The 20,284-nt window shown below is 34.8% G+C and overlaps 1 protein-coding gene across 4 annotated transcripts in view; it reads left to right on the top strand.

The window, feature by feature from the left end:
- Positions 1 to 20,284, top strand: part of CNTN6 (contactin 6) — a 142,876-nt gene that overhangs the window by 47,441 nt on the left and 75,151 nt on the right. For 2 of the 4 annotated variants that reach the window (XM_060163885.1, XM_060163883.1), the window contains exon 3: positions 2,111 to 2,314. The exons of 1 other annotated variant lie outside the window; for it this stretch is intronic. In XM_060163885.1, the coding sequence (XP_060019868.1) occupies positions 2,111 to 2,314 (204 nt within the window). Of the gene's footprint in view, positions 1 to 2,110; positions 2,315 to 4,573; positions 4,677 to 20,284 lie in introns of all 4 variants that reach the window. One more of the 4 variants, XM_060163882.1, reaches the window with a different exon arrangement.

The raw sequence follows: 20,284 nt of genomic DNA, 5'->3' as shown, positions 1-20,284 counted from the left end.
TTTCATATATTGCTGATGGAGATATCAACCGATACAACTTTGGAAAGTTCTTCTGTAGTTTTTTATAAAGTAAAACATGCATCTATCCTATGGCTCACTCCTAAGAACTTAACAAAGAAAAATGAAAAGTCCACAGATAGTTTTAGAAAAGAACGTTTATTTCAACCTAATATACAATGGTCCCGAGATGGAAATAATTCATATGTTTTTCAAGAAGAAAGCAGCCAAACACATTTTGGTATATTCATAGAATGGAATCCCACTCAGCAATAAAAAGGAAAGAAGTACTGGTAGTCACAACTACATAGGGGAACATTAAAATATGTTCAAGAAACCAGACACAAAACAGTACATTGGGAGTTTGGGATTGACATGTACACACTGCTATATTTAAAATTGATAACCAACAGGACCTACTGTATAGCACAGGGAGCTCTGCTCAATACTCTGTAATAACCTAAATGAGAAAAGAATAGCTACATGTATATGCATAACTGAATCACTTTGCTGCACACCTGAAACTAACACGACATTGTTAATCAACTATACTCCAATATAAAATAAAAATTGAAAAAAAAAAGTACATTCTCTTTGATTACATTTTTATGAAATTCCAATACTGGCAGAAATAATCTATGATGATAGAAATCAGGTAGTTGTTACAATGGTAGAGATTGACCAGAAGGGACATAAGAAAATTTCTGAAGAGATGGAAATGTTCCATATTTTATTTTGGGTTGGTGGTTTCCTAGGGTTTAGATTGTTAAAACTAATTGGACTGAACACTTAGGATCTGTGGATTTTATAGTATGTTCATTATATCAATTATATATGTCTCTATATATTTATATTCATATTTATATATAAGATTTCCAGAGATAGATTGATTGATGTTCAGCAAAACTGATATGTTCTTTTTCATCTTCAAGCTTTTATTCTCTGAGCAATGTCTGGCTGCTCATCTGCTGCTTGGATAGCTCCCAATCATCCTTCTGGTTTGAACATGGGAATTTTTTTTTAAAAGATATTTTTAACGTGCACCATTTTTTTTAACATCTTTATTGGAGTATAATTGCTGTACAATGGTGTGTTAGTTTCTGCTGTATAACAAAGTGAATCAGCTATACATATACATTTATCCCCATATCCCCTCCCTCTTGCGTCTCCCTCCCGCCCTCCCTATCCCACCCCTCTAGGTGGACACTGAGCTGATCTCCTTGTGCCATTCATCGACAGATGAATGGACCATTTTTAAAGTCTATATTGAACCTGTTACAACATTGCTTCTGCTTTTATGTTTTGGTCCTTTGACCGCAAGGCATGTGGGATCTTAGCTTCCTGACCAGGGATCGAACCCGCACCCTCTGCATTGGAAGGCAATGTCCTAACCACTGGACTGCCAGGGAAGTCCCTAACATGGAATTCTTTTCAGAAGAATTTTCTGACCACAGATCATTCTAGCTTCCTTCTATGGGCTCCCTACAATGCTTCTGTCAAAGCACATATCATCCCACATTGACATTATCCATACTAGTTGTAACTAGTTTAACTGGTTAAGCTTTATACGGCATAGGTTTTACTTTGCTGTATTCTAAGTCCGAAAATGGTCACAAAATAGGTGTTCAGAAATTATGTGATGATTGAATGATGGAATGAATGAATTCCAAGATCGGTGGTAGAGTCCTTGAACTTACACCCTGAAGTTAAATTTTTAGCAAGTACACCTAAACATGATTAATGCGGGCATCCTTCTGACTGCAAATTGAGAAACACTGCTTCAACACAAGCATTGCTAGAGAAATTCAGTGTGTATTTTGAGTCCTTAGTATTTTATATCTTATAGCTTTTCTTAATAAGTTCATTCACTTATTCCCTTGACATCCTATCACCACATCCTTAATTACAGAAAGCTAGTGATGGATAGGGAGACTATATCATCCAAATTGGGATATATTTAACTATAAGGGAATATGACAATTACAGCAGGACAACAGGCATAAACTGGACAAACAGAGGTAAAATTGTATTCTACTTATGGAGAAGTAGGGCACAGAACTTTCAGGTAAGAATGAATACAGTAAGGATAATACTTATTTTTTCTGTTTTCTAGGTTTATCTTATGCGTGGACTTTCAATGATAACCCCTTATATGTCCAAGAGGACAACAGGCGGTTTGTCTCACAAGAGACAGGAAACTTGTACATTGCCAAAGTGGAGCCATCAGATGTTGGCAACTACACTTGCTACATAACAAACAAAGAAGCCCAGCGAAGTGTTCAAGGACCACCCACTCCATTAGTGCAGCGTACTGATGGTAAGATGATGAGTTATCGTAGGGATATACTTTATCTGTGGATCTTGAAGCCTGGGGAGATCTGTAGAGCTTTCTGCTTCCCTCTGGTTTAGTGGAGCCATATCATCTATGAGGTGAGGTTTAATTCACAATATGATGAAAATCACAAAAAATAATAGAAAACTATATAATTTATCCACATAGCACAGTATAGATGATTCTGGGTATACTGTGCCATTTCTTCTCTGGCATTGGAACAGATCATCTTTTCTTTGCTTAAGAAGTATTTTGTTTAAAAAAACAATGTTTGTTTGGGAGAGTAGGCAGGGGTGTAGACATGTGTGGGTGCTGCCAAACTTATTGATTGAGTTAATATATTTTCAATGGACATATGACACAGCTTCTCTTTAATGTCTCCTTTTCCGTATTTGTATCTTTTGTTCACCCCTTATTTTCCTGGTTGGCAAGGCAGGTAAACGATTCAGATCCAAGGAAAGTAAAACAAGTCAACATTAATTATGAGCATTCCAAAGAAAAATTAAACACAAGATTCATACTAATTATTTTCCTTCAAGGAACATAATTCAGATTGGTCTTTGATGAGTTTTGTAGTTTAGTCAAGCTGGTACAAGATTTAGAGAGTTAGAAAACCTAAGGAAGTCACTGAAGTAGAAAAATCCTCTAGTTGATTCTTTAATTACATATTCACAGTGGGAAATGTAAAGATGGAAAATCTGTTGATGCATTTTGTGATCAGATTCTGGACCTGAAGTGTAACACTGCATAGAGTTTTTCTCCTCTCTAAGGAGCTTAAGAAAAGCAGGAATACAATGTTAATGATGGCTAAAGAATCATGGAACTAGCTCCTTAGAGGGAGTACTTATGACAGAGCTTTTATAATCACTAACCATTCAAATATATTTTCACGGTCTTAATTCAGAATTCAGCAACGACTAGATTTATTCATAAGTCCAATTTCTCCCCTTCAGTGAGTACTCTCTTCATGATTGCAAGAGCTCATGAGCCACTAATATGCATAGAAACACTACCATATTTTCCTTTCTTCCCCCATCTACTCTTAGTTTCCTCTTTATCTCTTCTTAATTCCTTCATTCTTCCATCTCCTCTATTCTTTTCAACACATTTATGGTAAAAAATGACCAGAAGCATCATACATAATAAAAAAAAAAACTCTTCTAAAAGTAGTCACTCAAGAAATATCAGATGTCAAAGAAATAGAAAACATAAAGTTTACCAGTTTAGTTGAATGAAGTAATACTCTTGACCTCCTCAACCAGAGCCTCTTTGAATGTTTGGAATGATTAAGGTCTTAAAAATGAGGTATTTTCATTTTATATGTATTTTGTAAATTTCACTTTTTTGTGCACTTGTACTGGCCACCAATACATCATTTACGTTAGGAATGTATTATTCTGGTGTTTGGTATATAAGTAAAAATAAAAGAAATTCAACATTTTTAAAGATGTTTTAAAGAAATTTAAACATTTTAAACAACAGTTTGTTGTTGATTAAATTAATCAAGTTAATGAGGATAGCCTGGAGATACATTTCTACTTTTTCCAACTCTTCTGGTAGCTAGCATATTTACAATACCTTAGACTATTGTCTTAGTCTTATCTTAGCCCGTATCCATAATTCCTTTTGAAAAATTTTAAATTATTAAAATAAATTTTTATAAGGGTACAGTAAACTCATTTAGTGGCAAAACCTTAATAAACTGACATAAGAATATTTATGTCTTTATTTATCCCAACTACTTACTTCAAAGGTTTTGCTGCAAAAGTACTGATATTTTGGATTGAGGTGCTGTATCAGATCTATTACACAGTGTTAGCTAAAAACTTCTTTATTCCTAAGCAGATCTGACCCATGAGTTCTGTGAATGGGTGAAAGATCCAAGAAATCTCTAGAGAAGAAACTTGCTCGATAACTCAGAAGCATTTTAAAGCTGGGTATATTCAGTTCTTAATTGGAAATACTAATTCTTTTTAAGATGCTGTTGTGGAATATAGGGAAATTTGGAATGCTTCTATTCTGATACTTTGATATACCTTAAATATTTATTTTTTAGGGGAGAGAGGAACAAACTAATTCCTTAAATAGCATCATGAGGTTTCCTTGCCCTCTGTCACTCATTATAGTATAGAAAAATATTGTTAATTGAACAACAGAATAATCAGATTTTGGTAAATAAAGCATTTGCTTCATAGGAAACTTCTATTCTCTAGAAATGCTGCTAGCTCTTTTGGTATTTAACAGGTGTGATGGGGGAATATGAACCAAAGATTGAAGTGCATTTTCCTGAAACTATTCAAGCTGCAAAGGATTCATCTATAAAACTGGAATGCTTTGCCCTTGGAAAGTAAGGTTTTGTTTTGTTTTGTTTTGTTTCCTGGTTGTTTTAATTAAAACAAATGAGTATTTTGGTATTCAAATGCTGCTCTAAGGTAAATTAGCAAATAGACTTTAAATGCTGGGCAAAAGTGGAACTTTCTGATTGGACTTTAAATAAGCATGCCTAATACTCTGAAAGTGATTGGGGCGGCAATTTCCCCAAATAAGCTGATATTTACTTGAGTTTGAACACAATGAAACCCGTTTAGGCAGCACACTGCAAAGGAATAAGTGAGCTTGTATAAGACGGTGAGCAGGTCACTAAACTTTCGACGTATCCTTCACTCCATCTCATCCTACATCCAGAAATATATTGCCTGGAGTGTCTCCTTGCTTAATTAATCAGCGACTCTTGTAAATGAAAAACCTGCACTGCTAGTGTCCAAAATAAGACTAATTAAAAGCCATTGTTCATAGTGGATAATTAGAATTGAGCCAAACCTGTCCTGGCAGTGGAGGCATTTTATTTTACTCAGATAAGTGTTTATCAGCAGTAGGTTTGGAAAGCTTTGAAGCCAGCCAAATATCTGCTTTTGTGCATGGAATATTGAGAACATTTCTTTGCTTTTTGGCAATATTCAAATTTTATTTTTATGCCCATAAACACCAGAATGAAGTAACAAAGTGATAGATCGATCAGATTTGCCATTTTAAAACACTGATGTACATATGAATTATCTGGGGGCACAGTTAAGTTGAAATTCTGTAGATCTGGGGTGATGTCTGATTGCTCCATATGCAACAGGCTCCGAGGTAATAGTGATTCTTCTTGTCTACAGAACATACTTTGAAGAGTAAAGGACTTGACTCTCACTACCACATTTCAGGGCTTACTTATAAATCCAGAGTCTATTTGTAATGTGGGCCTCACATTCAGAAATAGTGACTTACATTCCAAACTATGGAAAACATCCTTAAAAGTCTTCATCTTGTTATTAAGTAAATATACTGAGTAATCCAAATAATGCTGGTTACTACATCTTTTAGGTTCCTTTCTATATATGAAATCTTGTAGCTCTTTAAATTTCTCAGGTTATCCATTTTTCATATATTTAAGAGACCATATTTAATTTTTATACAATACTGGTCCCACAGTATTGTCCAATAAATAATTGACTGATTAAATTATTCTTTAAAAAGTGACAAATTGAGGCTTTGTCCGTTTTTGTTTGCCTGCCTTTTAAGACATGATGAACTTCCATCATTTTCAAGCTTTCTCAGAAAATAAAGTATACAAAAAACACAAAATGTCAGCAAAATACTTTGACAATTAGTTGATTAATTTAAAAAGAAAACCAATGAAAGACAGTATCTGAAAATAATATTAATAGTTTATTCTATCATGTTTGGCATCAGGAAATATGGATCCCTGTAACTTAAAAAATACTCATATAATAAATAACTGAAAAGGATTGAGGCTGGTTCTCAAGAATCTCATGCAAATAAATTTCATTTGTTAATCATTTATAACTAAGAATTTATATGACATACATAATCCTCATAATTATGCAGGGTACAGAATATTTTTATTATGTATGAGTAAAATGAGGCTCAGATTGTACAAGTAACCTGTTCAATTTTATGCTTCTGATAAGAAAGAGAGGGCGATTCAGATTTAGTCCCACCTGATTTGAAGTTCTGAACTTAGAAACTTTGGAGTAAATGGTTAAGATAACTGCTCTCCAAGTCAGAGGAGGCAGATTGAATTCCCAATTTTCTCAAGAGTTGTCTGACCATCAGCAAACATGCTGCTTAAGCTTTATGAATTCCTAGATTCTCACCCAAAAAATGTTATAATGATACCTGTCTCCTGTGTTTGTTTTGAAGATGAGAGTGGATAATACATGTAAAAACATGGCAAGTCCGATGTGTATGTACAAAAAAAACCCTGAATGATAAAGTATACATTCATTGTTAAGTTTATACCTAAAGGAACTACTGCACATGAAATAAAATTAAGGAAGAATGGGAGAATGATGAGAATTACTTAACTGCACCTCATAGAAAATTGTCAAGGAAATAATTGATTTAATGGAGTATGCTTAAAAACACTTTACCTGCCAAAATTAATGTTGAAATTATATTTATTAAATTATTAATATGGAATTGAAATGCCTAGGGGTTAAAATGGAAAGTCCAAAGCATCCACAGGGTCAAAGAAATAGTGTTAAAATGTCATGTATAAGAAACATATATTCTGTGTAACTGAAGTGCAGATCTAGTTCTCATTTCTTCAAATGAACAGAATGTGTATGAAAATGCTTTGTATACTCTGGAAAATATTATACAAATTTTAGCTACTAACAAAAAGACTTTTTATATATGCTCGCCAATAGTTTTCAGAAAACAAGTTGCACTATAGTTGAAACATTGCAAACATACTGAAGAAGCTTTCTAGTCCATTAAAAAATTTGACATTTACCAAATACTTTACTGACTTTTTAAAATTTGCAACATTAACAAACATAAAAACAATGCACTCCCTAGACAATTAATTACATAACAATTAATTAATAACAATCTGAAAAAAACAAAATCAAACCACTTTTTAAATTATAAATCTCTATTTGCAGATTTATTGCCAAGCATTTTACAAACTATTGAATGATAATTATAATCATGTTCTCTGACAGCTCTTTATAAAAATATTGCTGTTCAGCACTTGGTTTTGTTTTGTTTTTTTTCCAAATGTTGGGACTGCTTTGTATAAATCCTTTTAAATCTACTTGTTCACTTTCTGAGGTACTGCACTTCTCTGTAATAAGTTCGATAAACCCCAAACTGAAACAAGCTAATTGGTTCAGTGAAGAATAGAATCAAAGTTCTTTTTCTTATTAACAATGTTTCTAAACACTTTTGCTAACTACTGACTACTATTTATGCTATAAACTACACATTCATGAAACTAAGGTTTAAATATTTTAGTTAATAAGAGAAAGGAGGGAAAGTAGGAAGGGAGGGAGTAAGGAAATCAGTAGGTCGATAGGTGAATAGGAAAGAGGAACAAAAAAAGGAAAAATAACACAGGTCAATGCCACATCTTATTTAGTTTTTTATTTTTAGGACCTACGACAGTTCCTGAAATACTGACTAGTTTTCATTAAATATTTGTGGAAATACATCCTAAGTAATTAGGAAATAATTCCCTTTATCTCTGGGAACATTCTTTCTCTTGAATGGGTAGATTATTTTGGAATTTATCTTGCTTGTTGTTCTCTGAGCTTCCTGGGTCTACCGTTTGGTGGCTGTCATTAATTTTGGAAGATTTCCAGTCATTGTTATTTCAAATATTTATTCTGTTCATTTCCCTCTTTGTTCTCCTTCTGGTATTCCCATTAGACATCTGTTGCACCGTTTGTAATTGCCCCCAGTTCTTGGATATTCCATTCTTTTGCTGCTGTTGTTTGTTTTTTTTTTTTTTTTTTCTCTTCATATTTTAGTTTGGGAAGTTTCTGTTGATATTTCTTCTAGTTTACTTACTCTTTCCTTCATCACATTCAGCCCACTGGTGAGCCTATCAAAGACATTCTCATTTGTATTAGTGTTTTTATGTCTATAATTTTTTTTTTGAATTTTAGAATTTTATTTATTTTTTTATACAGCAGGTTCTTATTAGTTATCCATTTTATACATATTAGTGTATATATGTCAATCCCAATCTCCCAATTAATCACACCACCATCCCCCAGACCCTTTCTTAGAATCTCCTTTTTTTCTGCTACATTAATCATCTGTTCTTGCATGTTGTCTGCTTTTTCCATTAGAGCCCTTAACATATTAATCTTAGAAATTTTAAATTCCCAGTCTGATACTTTAAAAATATTTGCCATATTTGAGTCTGGTTCCAATGCTTGCTTTGTCTCTGCATTTGTACTTGTCAATGGGCCTTTTATATATTTTTTGTTGTTGCTGAAACCTAGATATGATGTAACAGGTAAAAAGAAGTGATTTTACACTAGATTTTGGTGTAAATTTTTATGTTTATTTGGCACAGAGTTAGGTTGTGTTTACTGTTTGCTGTAGTTGTGGTGTCAGAGGCTAAAATTTCCTCCATTGTTTTTGTTTTTCCTCTTGTCTTTGGGTTTCCCTAGAGACTCTTTCTTAATTAAAGACTGAGGTTTGCAGTTTCTTTACTTGTAACCCCCAGCTATCATTCAGGAGCCCTATTGATGGTATGAATGTCCTTGTTAGCTAATTCTATAATCTCTGTAATTTACGAATCTGTTTCTGTTGACTGTTTTTTCTTCTTATCATGATTCCTATTTTTTATGCTTTTTAGTTTATCTAGTAATTTAGATTGAATTAGAGACATGATAAATGTTGGGTTATTGAATGCTGCATTGTGGTCTATTTGTTTCAAGTATTGGATTTTATTGATAGAAGTTAAGTTATGATGAATCTCATCTTTCTATAGCTTATTATTAAGCTTCCTTGGGTAGATATAGAGTAGATGTTAGTCTAAGGCCTGTTTACTTCTAAGATGCATCTCCCAATTGAATGCTCTAAATGTTTGCTAAGTCTCTCTTCTCGGGCTTGGTGGAACTCTAACATCTTCTAGCCCTGTTTGAGCTCTAAAATTTGTTCTTTGCCCAGCCTCATGTGACACTCTTACGTAGATTTTTGGAGCACTTTCTTTTTCTAGTCTCATCCTCTCTGATAGTTTGCTTTGCAATCCCAGCCACTACAGTCACCTGTGTCTACTCAACTCGGGGATGCAGTCTTGTCCTATTTATTTTTGCTTCCTGATTCCGTGTTCTGGAAAGTGCCTACAGGTCGAAAATCAGGGATTCCAATGGTTTACTTCATACATTTCCCCTCCTTTAGGGATCACAGTTTTGTGCTACCCATTGTTACATCTCTGGAATCAGGTTTGTTTCCCATTATATTTGTCCAGTTTTCTAATTGTTCCCAGCAGGGTAAATACAGTTCCAGTTAATCCCACATCTCTAAAACCCAGGTATTTTTTAAGGCTAATTGTGAAGGTAAATAAGGTGAAGTTTAGAGACATGAAATGACTTGATAAACATAAGTTGTAAATATGGGTTTCAAATCTAAATATCACTGATTCTGACTTCAAAACTCATGCTCATAGCCGTTTGATATTTACATCAAATTATCCTTTTAATATACGAATTAATTCCCCATGCGCAGATGTAGTTAGCCCTCAGTTCTGTAAGTGTTTTCCTTAAAAAAGGCTTGAAACATTTCAGCAAAATGGTAAAAAGATGTTATTTGGGGAATGAAATTATGGATGTATTTCCCATTTAGATTCTCTGTAATTACTAATAATTCAGCAAAAAAGTAAGTTCAATTTTATACATTAATTTTTTTTAATGATTCAAAGACAACCTTTTCAAAATTCAAATTGCTTTTGAATGAGAAGAAAAAAGTGTTTCTAAAAGTCAATCAGGGCCATTGTGGAGCATACAACCCACTGGTTTGTATGCGATGATGGTAATATCTACCATTTATAAAAATCTGGGGTAGATGATTAGGGAGAGCACAGAAAACATGCCAATCAACCTAGGAGTCTGCTACAATCATGCAGGCAGGGAGTATAGAGAGTGAGGTCTATAGAAGGCTGGCTAGAGTGTTTACTCATAGACCTTAACCATCTCAAACCACCACAGGCTAATGTGAGTATAGAATAATTAAGACAAAACTTCAGATACCTGCTTGAACTTTAATTACTATGACTTTGGGGACATGCAACTCACTTTCTATGTTGGAGTTTCAGAGCTGACATGATCACAGCTTTCAACTCTCACTTTTGTCTCATTTGTTTAACATGGCAGACTCTTAATTATCTAAGCTGCAAATTAATTGTATTGTGAAACACCCGAGAAACTCCTTGGATAGGTGCTATGCAAATGTAATATGATTGACTTATAAATCTGTGTGTCTCCTCTCAAGAAAATATAGGCCTTTGCTCTTAGTAAAAAAGTTAAACTGATATCCCTCATAACTCTCCTACCACTCTTGTAAACAACCAAACATATTTACTTTTCTTTTCTTTTTTGTGTGTGAATCTTAATTTAGTGACTTTGCTGTCAATGCTCTGGAATGTAAATGAAATTAGTCGCTGCACTAAATGTTCCTATGTGTTTTGGAGCCTTCACACAGAGGACTATATTTATGTATACATGCATATCTTTTTTTTTTTTTTTTTTGCGATACGCGGGCCTCTCACTGTTGTGGCCTCTCCCGTTGCGGAGCACAGGCTCCAGACACGCAGGCTCCGGACGCGCAGGCTCAGTGACCACGGCTCAAGGGCCTAGCCGCTCCGCGGCATGTGGGATCTTCCCGGACCGGGGCACGAACCCGTGTCCCCTGCATCGGCAGGCGGACTCTCAACCACTGCACCACCAGGGAAGCCCTTTATATATGTATATCTTATTTATTTTTTTCTAATTTATGAAGAAAAAGATACTCAGCTTGACTATTAATGTCAAGCAATAAATCTGAAGTCTCACCAAGATGTTTTGATCTATTCCAGAACTTTCAGATGACAGAGCAGCTATTTGATTTTGCTTCTCTTTTTACACATATGGACATCATTGCAGATCATACCACAGAAAGGTTGCTCAAGACACTCAAGATGACAGTAGTATTTTAAAATCAAACTAGGTACATTCAAAATTTTCAGACTTTTAACACTTGGTTTAAAAAAAAAGTCAGAGAGATATCTTAAAATTGTCCCATTTGAATGTCTAATAAGCAGTTTAGCTTTTTTATTTTCCTCATTGAGTTGAATGGATAGAGGGCAGACTATTTTCCTAACATAGCTTGTCCCGTTTGCCCCACAATGTATACTGAAGCCTACTCATTAGGTTCTCACTAACTGCTTTGCTTTTTTATCATGATCTTATATTGCTTGGCATAAAATAGTATGGTAAAGTCCATGCAAATCTGACAACTGACAAATGTTCAAGCCAATCTTTGAAAAATTGAAAGATAGTAACCCCTCAACAAAAACACAGTCACACACACACTCACCCTGGGGCTGAAAGATTTATCAGCAGATTTACTAACATTTCAAGGCAACATTGTGTTCTGGAAAGAGTATAGACTTTGAATTCAAAGAGATCAGGGTTTAAATTCTCAGATTCCCTGTCAATAGCTGGGCCGCTATGATCAGTTTTCTTATCTGTAAAACAAAGGTAAAAACTAGATAGATAGATGGATAGATAGATAGACGACAGAGAGAATAGGATTGATGTAAGGACTGGAAATACTATTAAACTTTCCTACCAGAGTCCTGGCTTATAATAGGCAATCAATAAATTATAACAATTTTATTAATTGTGGTCATTGTCGGTGCTGCTTTGGCTGAGGAGGTAAAAAGGAATACACAGGAGGGACAGAAGGGGTTTCTGCATTCTATTTCTGTGCTAACACAATCCTCAAGGACTTGCTCAGAACAATGGATTTACCATTTCTAAATAATGTGTTTAATCTTTATAAGAATTATTGACATTCCCTCATTTATTCATTTGGCAAATTAAGCTCCAGTATCTATTAACTTAGCAAATATGCATTAAATACCTCATTCAATAATTAATTCCTTTATTCCTTCATTTAGTCAAAAGGAATTCTCCTGGCAGCAGATGCTAGGCTAGGCCCTGGGGAAATAAAGATGATATAAAGGCCCCAGGGAGTTTGCAGGCTACTGAAAATAGGATTGGTGTAACAATATGTGATCACACATTTTTCCTGGGATCTGCTCTTTCCTTACAAACTTTCAATGAAGGAAGATTCAAGGATAGACACTCTGGGAGCTTTCTGGATTATCTTTTCCCCAGGTTACTCCTTGTTAAATTGAGACTGGAGACAGTCACTCTCAATTCACTTGGTAGAACTAATGTTAGACTGTTATTGAAGGGGTCCTTCGTATCTCTTAGAAATAGAAGATTCTTGCTTCCTTTTCTCCCATCTCATCAATACTTCTTTTTTTTTCAAAATTAATACTTTTGAAATAACAGTTTTAGAACAGAAAAATTGAGCAGATGGTATAGTGAGATCCCATATAATGCCACACACAGTTTCCCCTATTATTAACATCTTACACTAAGATGGTACCTTTGTTACAATTAATGAACCAACATGAATACATTTTAATTAACTGAAGTCCATAATTTACTCAAATTTCCTTGTTGGTTTTTTTTTTTACCTGATGTCCTTTTTTTATTCCAAGATTCCATCCAACATACCACATTGAGTTTTCCTGTCTCCCTAGGCTCTTCTTGGCTGTAACAGTGACTCAGACTTTTCTTGTTTTTGATGACCCTGACAGTTTTGAGGAGTGGTGGTCAGTTTTATTGTAGGATGGCCCTCTATTAGAATTTGTCTACTATTTTTCTTATAATTAGTCTGAGATTACGGGTCTTGGGTAAGAAGACTACAAAGGTAAGGTGCCATTTTCGCACATCATATTAAGGTTACTCTCTGTCACAATGATCTATGGCTACTGATGCTGCCCTTCATCATCTGGCAGAAGCAGTTTTGTCAGGATTCTCCACCATAAACGTACTCATTTTTCTCTCTTTACATTTGAGTCTTTGGAAGGAGGTTAATATGTGCTGTCCACACCTAATGAGTAGGGAGTCATGCTACACCTCCTCTAATCTATGTAATTTATTTGGAATTCTTCCTCATTGGAGATTTTTCACTTCTCCCTCATTTATTAATTTATCCAATCCTTTATTTATATCAGTATTGATTAGTAGATATTTATTTCATACTTTCAGTCATAATCCAATATTGCTTTATTTTGCTGCTCAAATTGTTTCAGCATATTCTTCTGTAAAATGCTTTAATTTTTTTTTTTAAATGTACATATGAATGTATCTCTGGGTCATTAAACAGTTTTCTGTACCCTCAATTGTAATGACAGTAGGGTATTCAGATGTATGTTTTCAACCAGTCTCCTACTGGTGGACATTTAGTTTCCTTTCGTTTTGTCTTCATTTTTTATTGTCATGAATAATGATGTAATGCATATTCTTATGGCTATATTTTGCCCATCTCCATGTGAACTTCCTCAGTATATTTTTTAAAAATTAGAATTTTTGGATAACAGGAATATAAAAGCTAAGGTTTCTGATACATGTTGCCAAATTCTCCTGAAGAACCACTGCAGAGGATCCACTTTCAAAGACCAGGACCCTAGGTTACAAGTTGGGCCTCTTTTGATCTTACACACATGCTGAATTCAATGGCAAACATTCCTTTCATTCTTTTTCTATTTCAAAAAACAAAATTGGATTTTTACACTGCTGTTTCCAAAACTAAATTAATTTAAAGGTTCTAAAAATCATCCAAGAAGAATATATATATTTCTGCAAGTGACTGTTCATCCTTTCCATTCCAGTCTATCACCACTTTTCTCAGGAGACCTACAGTTCTTACTTTTTAAGTAACTGGCAATTGCAGGAGAGAAAGATTTCAAATCCAAGTTGGAACTGAGCTGAAGGAAAAGAAGTTACTTCCTTTTCTCCAGCTGACCTTGGAACCCATCTCTAGAACCTTTATTGGAATTTGGAGGCATCTCAATACATTAAAAAAAAAAAAAAAAAACTATGATTTCATCTTCTGGCCCTTGGACAAAAGGAGCTCTACCCACTGATTATAAAACATGTTAACTCATTAGGTGAAGAATATATTTCTAAGCACACATTATACAGACTAAAAAGGTGATTCTCACGTTGTAGCTGGTTAGCTCATGCGGGAGCAGAAAAACATGGTGGTTTAGAGCTCATTATGGAAAGACAGACTTTAGCTCAAAACTTTTCTTTGAAAACTTACTGTGTGATATTGGGCATGTTACTCAACCTATTCTAGTCCCAATCTCCTCATCTACAAAATGTTAATAGCAATAGTACTGTGTCTCATGGTATTATTATATGGTTTCAATGAAGCACTTAGCACAGTGCCTGGCATATAATGTGTTCAATAAACGTTAGATCTATTAATAATAGAATGATTAAATATAATAAACCATATACAATGTCTCCTTTATACGAAAGTTTATGATTATGAGCAGAGCTAAGGTCAAGCCCTATAATTCTTAAGGAGTTATAATTCTGAACATAATTCTGAAGGAACATGTGCCTCGAGAACCTACCTCAACCAAATTATCATTTTCTCTGCTGTAGTGCCACATAGCACTCATATGATTGGTGAAGTATTTATTTAGGGTTAATATTATGTATTAATAAAACATTATGGAGAAGCTGTCAATTAACTGCTAAGTGCAGTATCATTTTCGGCTCTACCACACCTTGAATTATGGGCTCCAGTTTTATGTTTCATGTGCAAATTATTACTCACATTGTGGAGTAGAAAATAGCAATAAAGTCTTAGGGACTCTTTGGATGATAGAACCTTCCTGTCCCTATGTGATGATCATGGTAATAAGGCGACTTAGTAAGCTTTATTATTGGTTCAAACTTTATATTTCAGAATGTATTCTCATAGTCTATCCTCATTTTATCCTTTCAAGAAGACTTTTACGTACCCATTGTTACCTCTAGTTATAAAGAGAAAGCTGAGGCTCAGAGATGTTAGGTAATTCGCACTCAAAGATGTTAGGTAATTTGCACTCATTTACACAAAACTCACCTGTGTCCTTTCACTCTACATGTAAGTACTATTCTGCTACCACTGCTCTTACATCCAAACCGTCTGTGGCTTTTCAATTGGCTGCAACAACTGTAGTGTCAAGTGTCAAATACCAGATAAATACATGCACATGATAACATTTTTCCCCCAAGGGAAACCTGGTATACACACTGACCAGTAGAACAGGATCATGACTATGTTTAGATCACTCAGAAAAAAAAAGAAAAAAAAAAAGATTGTCCTTTTTCCATAACAGTAAGATTGCTTTTCTACAGAACTCATGAATTTATCCATATTGTATCCCCATAGGACAATCTTATATTCCAAGCTCTTTGTATGAATATTTCAAGTTGAGGAAATGAAAGCAGCTAGCTGAAGTCTGAAAATTTAACAAAGGCACTCCTTGCTGGTTTTGTTATTCTGCTTCCCTCTCTTCGATTAAAAATGGCCACTGACGGGATTTTCTGAAATGAGGTTCAAGTTAAGAATAATCCCAAATATAAGCATCTTAGGAAACAGGTTCTCTGTACCAGTTTCTAGTTAAAAACTTGGTATGGCCTGGATTTAAGCTGTGGATAATGAGATTTAAGAAATCCAGGGAAGAAATATAAGCTTTCTCAAATAGCACTAGTAATGAAAATTCTATTTATGGCTAAAAGTATAGAACTGAAGCAGAGTTCGTACAAGAGTGTGAATAGCTTCAATTTAACTTCCAGTTCAGGCTGAACTAGGCCAGAGGGTTAACAAATGTATTCTCTGTCTCCAGATAAAATTAATGGGATGCTCACTCTGTAAAAGCATAATGACAAGAGAGTAAGGAATGAAAGTCCTTATTTATGGCAATGCTTATTTAAGAAGCACAATACCAGAGGGAGGGGCAAGAAAGAAAGAAAGAGAGAGAGAGAAAAAGGAAGGAAGGAAGGAAGGAAGGAGGAGGGAGGGAGGGAGGGAGGAAGGAAGGAAGGAAGGAAGGAAGGGAGGAAGGAAGGGAGGGAGGAAGGAAGAAAGGAGGAGGGAGGGAGGAAGGAAGGAAAGGAGAAAGGATGAAGAGAAAGAAAGAGACAAAAAGAAGGAAAGAGAAAGCAGGAGGGAGGGAAGGAGGAAGAAAGAAACTTTGCTTTTATGATCTAGTAGTATTTTAGAACTGTGAGGACTCACATTTCAGGAAAATATAGAAACAAAATAAGAAAAGGCTTTTGCAAAGTTTTTTGAAATACATGAATGCCTCATCTATGGTCTGAGGAAACTCTGGATGAGAGAGTTGCTTCAAATTGATTTTCTTTATTGAGATTTGTATCCAAGCTGGATTTTGACACCATATTTGTGAAGATTAAAAAAAAAGAAGTGGGGATGAACTGGGACTGAAAGGGAAATGTTGCAGAAATGGCTGATACCTGTAGGTAGGATGATGATGGCACCATGTATTTTAACTTAACCTTTAAACGACAGAGTTGCAAGGGATTTAATAATAATATCCATTCTGAAGACCCTTCAAAGATCCCCCTTGCTGCATGGCATTCTTCATATATTAATATATTAACTTTGCACTTTAAATAGATCACTTATTTTAAATTAAAATGAACTGCCAGAGAATATTACATCACTAATATCATCATTGTGGACAAACTAGGTAGATCCTAAATAGAATCCTAAAGCCACAGAAGGAGAAGGAGTCTACTAGTGCTAATAACTGAATGGGTGGCAACTCAGAGAATTGGAAGGTGGATCACAGCAAATTAGCCTGTACTGGAACTCTAAGTGGTAGAGAATTGGCAGGTCATAATTTAGCAGAAATTACCTGTCTAAACATGAGTACCATTCCAAAAAGGTAATTAGGATTGTTAACAACTTCCAGCTGAGTATTTAACTCGACATATGGACACCATCTGTCACAATCCTGGTATACAGTAAGCACTCAATTAATGGTTATTAATATTCATAAATAAACATTCAGCTTTCTTACAACGCATTTTTTTTCTCTTTGGAGAATGTTGTCTAATTCCTTTCCTCTCTACCGTAATGGCCCTAGATGATAAGCCAGGCTGAAAAAAAAAAAGTATTTTACAGCAAAGCATGTTATATCTCACCTGAGAGATCCCTGCTCTCATGAGGAGGAAATGAACATTACCGCTATGATCAGAGGCATTATCTCCTTACCAGCCAGTGTATTAAACAGGAAGAAGCAGGAAATTTACTTCTAGAGACATATGTGCATGCTTGTGTACCCATTTCGTTCACAGTATGGAGATTTGATTTTAGTTTATGTATGATTCATAAATCAATTTATGTCAAATGCCTAGTCATATGGAGTTCTTAAAGGAGAATAGAAAACAGATAAATATAAGCTAGGAATCTGGCTTTTGAAATGATAACAGTAACATAATAATCTTAAATTATTTTTAACTTGTCATTAACACAAAAAATATAGTTTAAAGTGTTCTAGAAGTGTGTTAAACACATGAAATGTATTATATCATTTAATCTTCACTCTAATCCTGTGACTTACATACTAGTGTTAAGCCCTATCCTATAAATGAGAACATTTATGTTATAAATGTGCAATAACATATAGCTGGTAAGTGTAAAAATTGCACTCTGCTCTGTACTGTATAAATAGTATTCTATTGTAATAGCTTTGTTATTAATATTAGCACTAGTATTAGTATTATCATTTATACAGAATGTTATCTCTTGGAAAAATTAACTTGCATTTAAAACTAAAGCTCATTACTAAAATAATTTCATCTTTTGTTGATTTTAGTTCTTTCTACCCACTGTCCATTTGGCATGTCTTCAGAAAAGAGAGACGGTGTGAAACCTAAAGCAATTCATTTAGTGTCTTCATAAAAAGTGCCCAGACTAAATGGGAAGTTTTCATTAAAATGCACATGTTTTACATGTATTCTCCATGATCCTATATCTCACATTACCAGTGGTAATCAAGAGGCTCATGACATTCATATTTTGTACTGACATAACAAATCTGAAAACAAAATCTCAACATTTAATTAGTAACTGTGAAATCATATAAAACTGCTTGATTTTTCTCCCATTAGAAAGTTTGTTAACATGAAATATAGCCACGAAATGCACTTGATAAGACTTTTGATTAAAAAGTTTAAATGTCTGAGTGACTATTTTTTGATAGTTTAGTTGCTCTGAGAATTCTAAAATATCTAGAGTATAAAATATGATATCCTGAAGGAATCTACCATATCATACAATTTGATCACACAGATAGAAAATAACATAGCTAGGATTTGAACCCAGGAATTCAGACACTATTTGTAAAGTCTTTTTTTGGACGAAAGCAGCAGGAAAATTACTCAAAAAGGCATTACAAAAAGAGACTGTATTGACTAATGGAAATGTTCAAGGAGATTTTTTTTTAAATTTGTGCATCAAGCATGACTTAATCTAGACATGTAAAGAATTCCAAGTTTCCTTCTTTTGTGTCAACTTTGACTTTCAAAGACACTTTCTCCATGTGGTGGAAAAGTGCTGCCTAGAAGCTCCAAGCTATATCCCACTATCTGAGGAAACCCTAGGAACAAAAGATCCTCTCTTTAATAACTCCTCCAAAAGCAGTCCCAGAACTGAGTCTAGTTGTCTCTGATTGGGTTGTCTTAGTTTCCAGAGTTGACCAACTATGGTGGCCACGGTACACTAGCTTCTAATGGCAAGACCTGAATCTTGTGCTCAGTCCTGCAGCCAGAGGTATAGTCCTCCCAATTCAAATCAGATGGACTAAAGACAGTAAGCACTGGGTTTTCTAAGGAAAATCAAAATGCACACACAAAAACCAACACATGTCCACTGCAGACTGAGAATACAGAGGTCTAATTCTTATACCTTTCTTCAAAATTGAAAGTTACGTTAGAAGCCAGTTCACTGAATTTTATAAGCTTCTCAATAGTTGAGTGGTTTATGAGAGAAGATATATCACTCCAAACATAATTGAGGTAAGAAAAACAAGATCTAGAGGATGTTCTTTAAGTGAGAAACTTATGTCTCTCTTCAGCCTCATGTCTCTTTCACATTTCTTGCCTTCTAGTGTAATTTTGACCCTATAGAGCATTGCTCTGAAAATATAAACCACACTCATGGTTTTTCACAAGGATTCTACTGCTCAGTTTTTGGTCTTATAGGCCATTAATGTTCACTTCCACAGAATATCATTTTTATGCGTCTAGTGGCTATATAGAAGTACCATATTGAAAAGTACTTACAGTTGGTATTATAATCAAAGTGGAACATGATTAGAGCATATTGGGGGTTCTAATAAACTGGTTTTCCAAAAAGTAGATCTTGAAAGGATATTTTTTTTAAAGTGACTTTTTAGAAGAGTTTTTATGAAGAACGCATCAGGGAATGGACAAGCCCACTTGGGAAAAAAGAGTAGCCAGGCAGAGTATAATATCATGCAAAGTTCCACAGAAGATATATTTGCCTCAGTCTTGTACAGGGGTTCTAGAAAGAGTGCAGGTCACACCTAGAGGTATTCCACCATCAGGGGCAGGGGAGCTGGAGTATTTACGCCTCATTTAGTCAGTTATTGGTTGAGAGTTGCCCCAGGGAGTATGTAAATTCCTAACTGTTTTCAGCTCTTTTTTTGTGAAGGAAAAGTTAGCTACAGCAGCTTAAGGGTAGTTGACAGCAAAATGATGCATGTACTAACTGTTGAGGGTGAAAGCACATCAGGATTTGGGGTGCTAAGGGATAAGAAAGAAAACGGGTGAAGCACTGACATCTGCTGCACTACTTCTGTTGGAAAGGTATGTCTATATAGGATACATCATTTTATCCTTCAAGGGAAAAATGCTTGTCCAGAGACTCCAGTGTCCTCACTGAGTTCTTTTGGAGGAAAAGGTCAGAATAATTGGGATTGGTAGGACTTGTTCTTTTTAACCCCGCTTAATTGGGCCACTTAAGATGGTGATTCACTTTTAAAAAACC

Source organism: Lagenorhynchus albirostris, chromosome 10 (genome assembly GCF_949774975.1).
Source record: "Lagenorhynchus albirostris chromosome 10, mLagAlb1.1, whole genome shotgun sequence".
Lineage (NCBI taxonomy): Eukaryota > Metazoa > Chordata > Mammalia > Artiodactyla > Delphinidae > Lagenorhynchus > Lagenorhynchus albirostris.
This window is presented reverse-complemented; position numbering and strand designations above follow the sequence as displayed.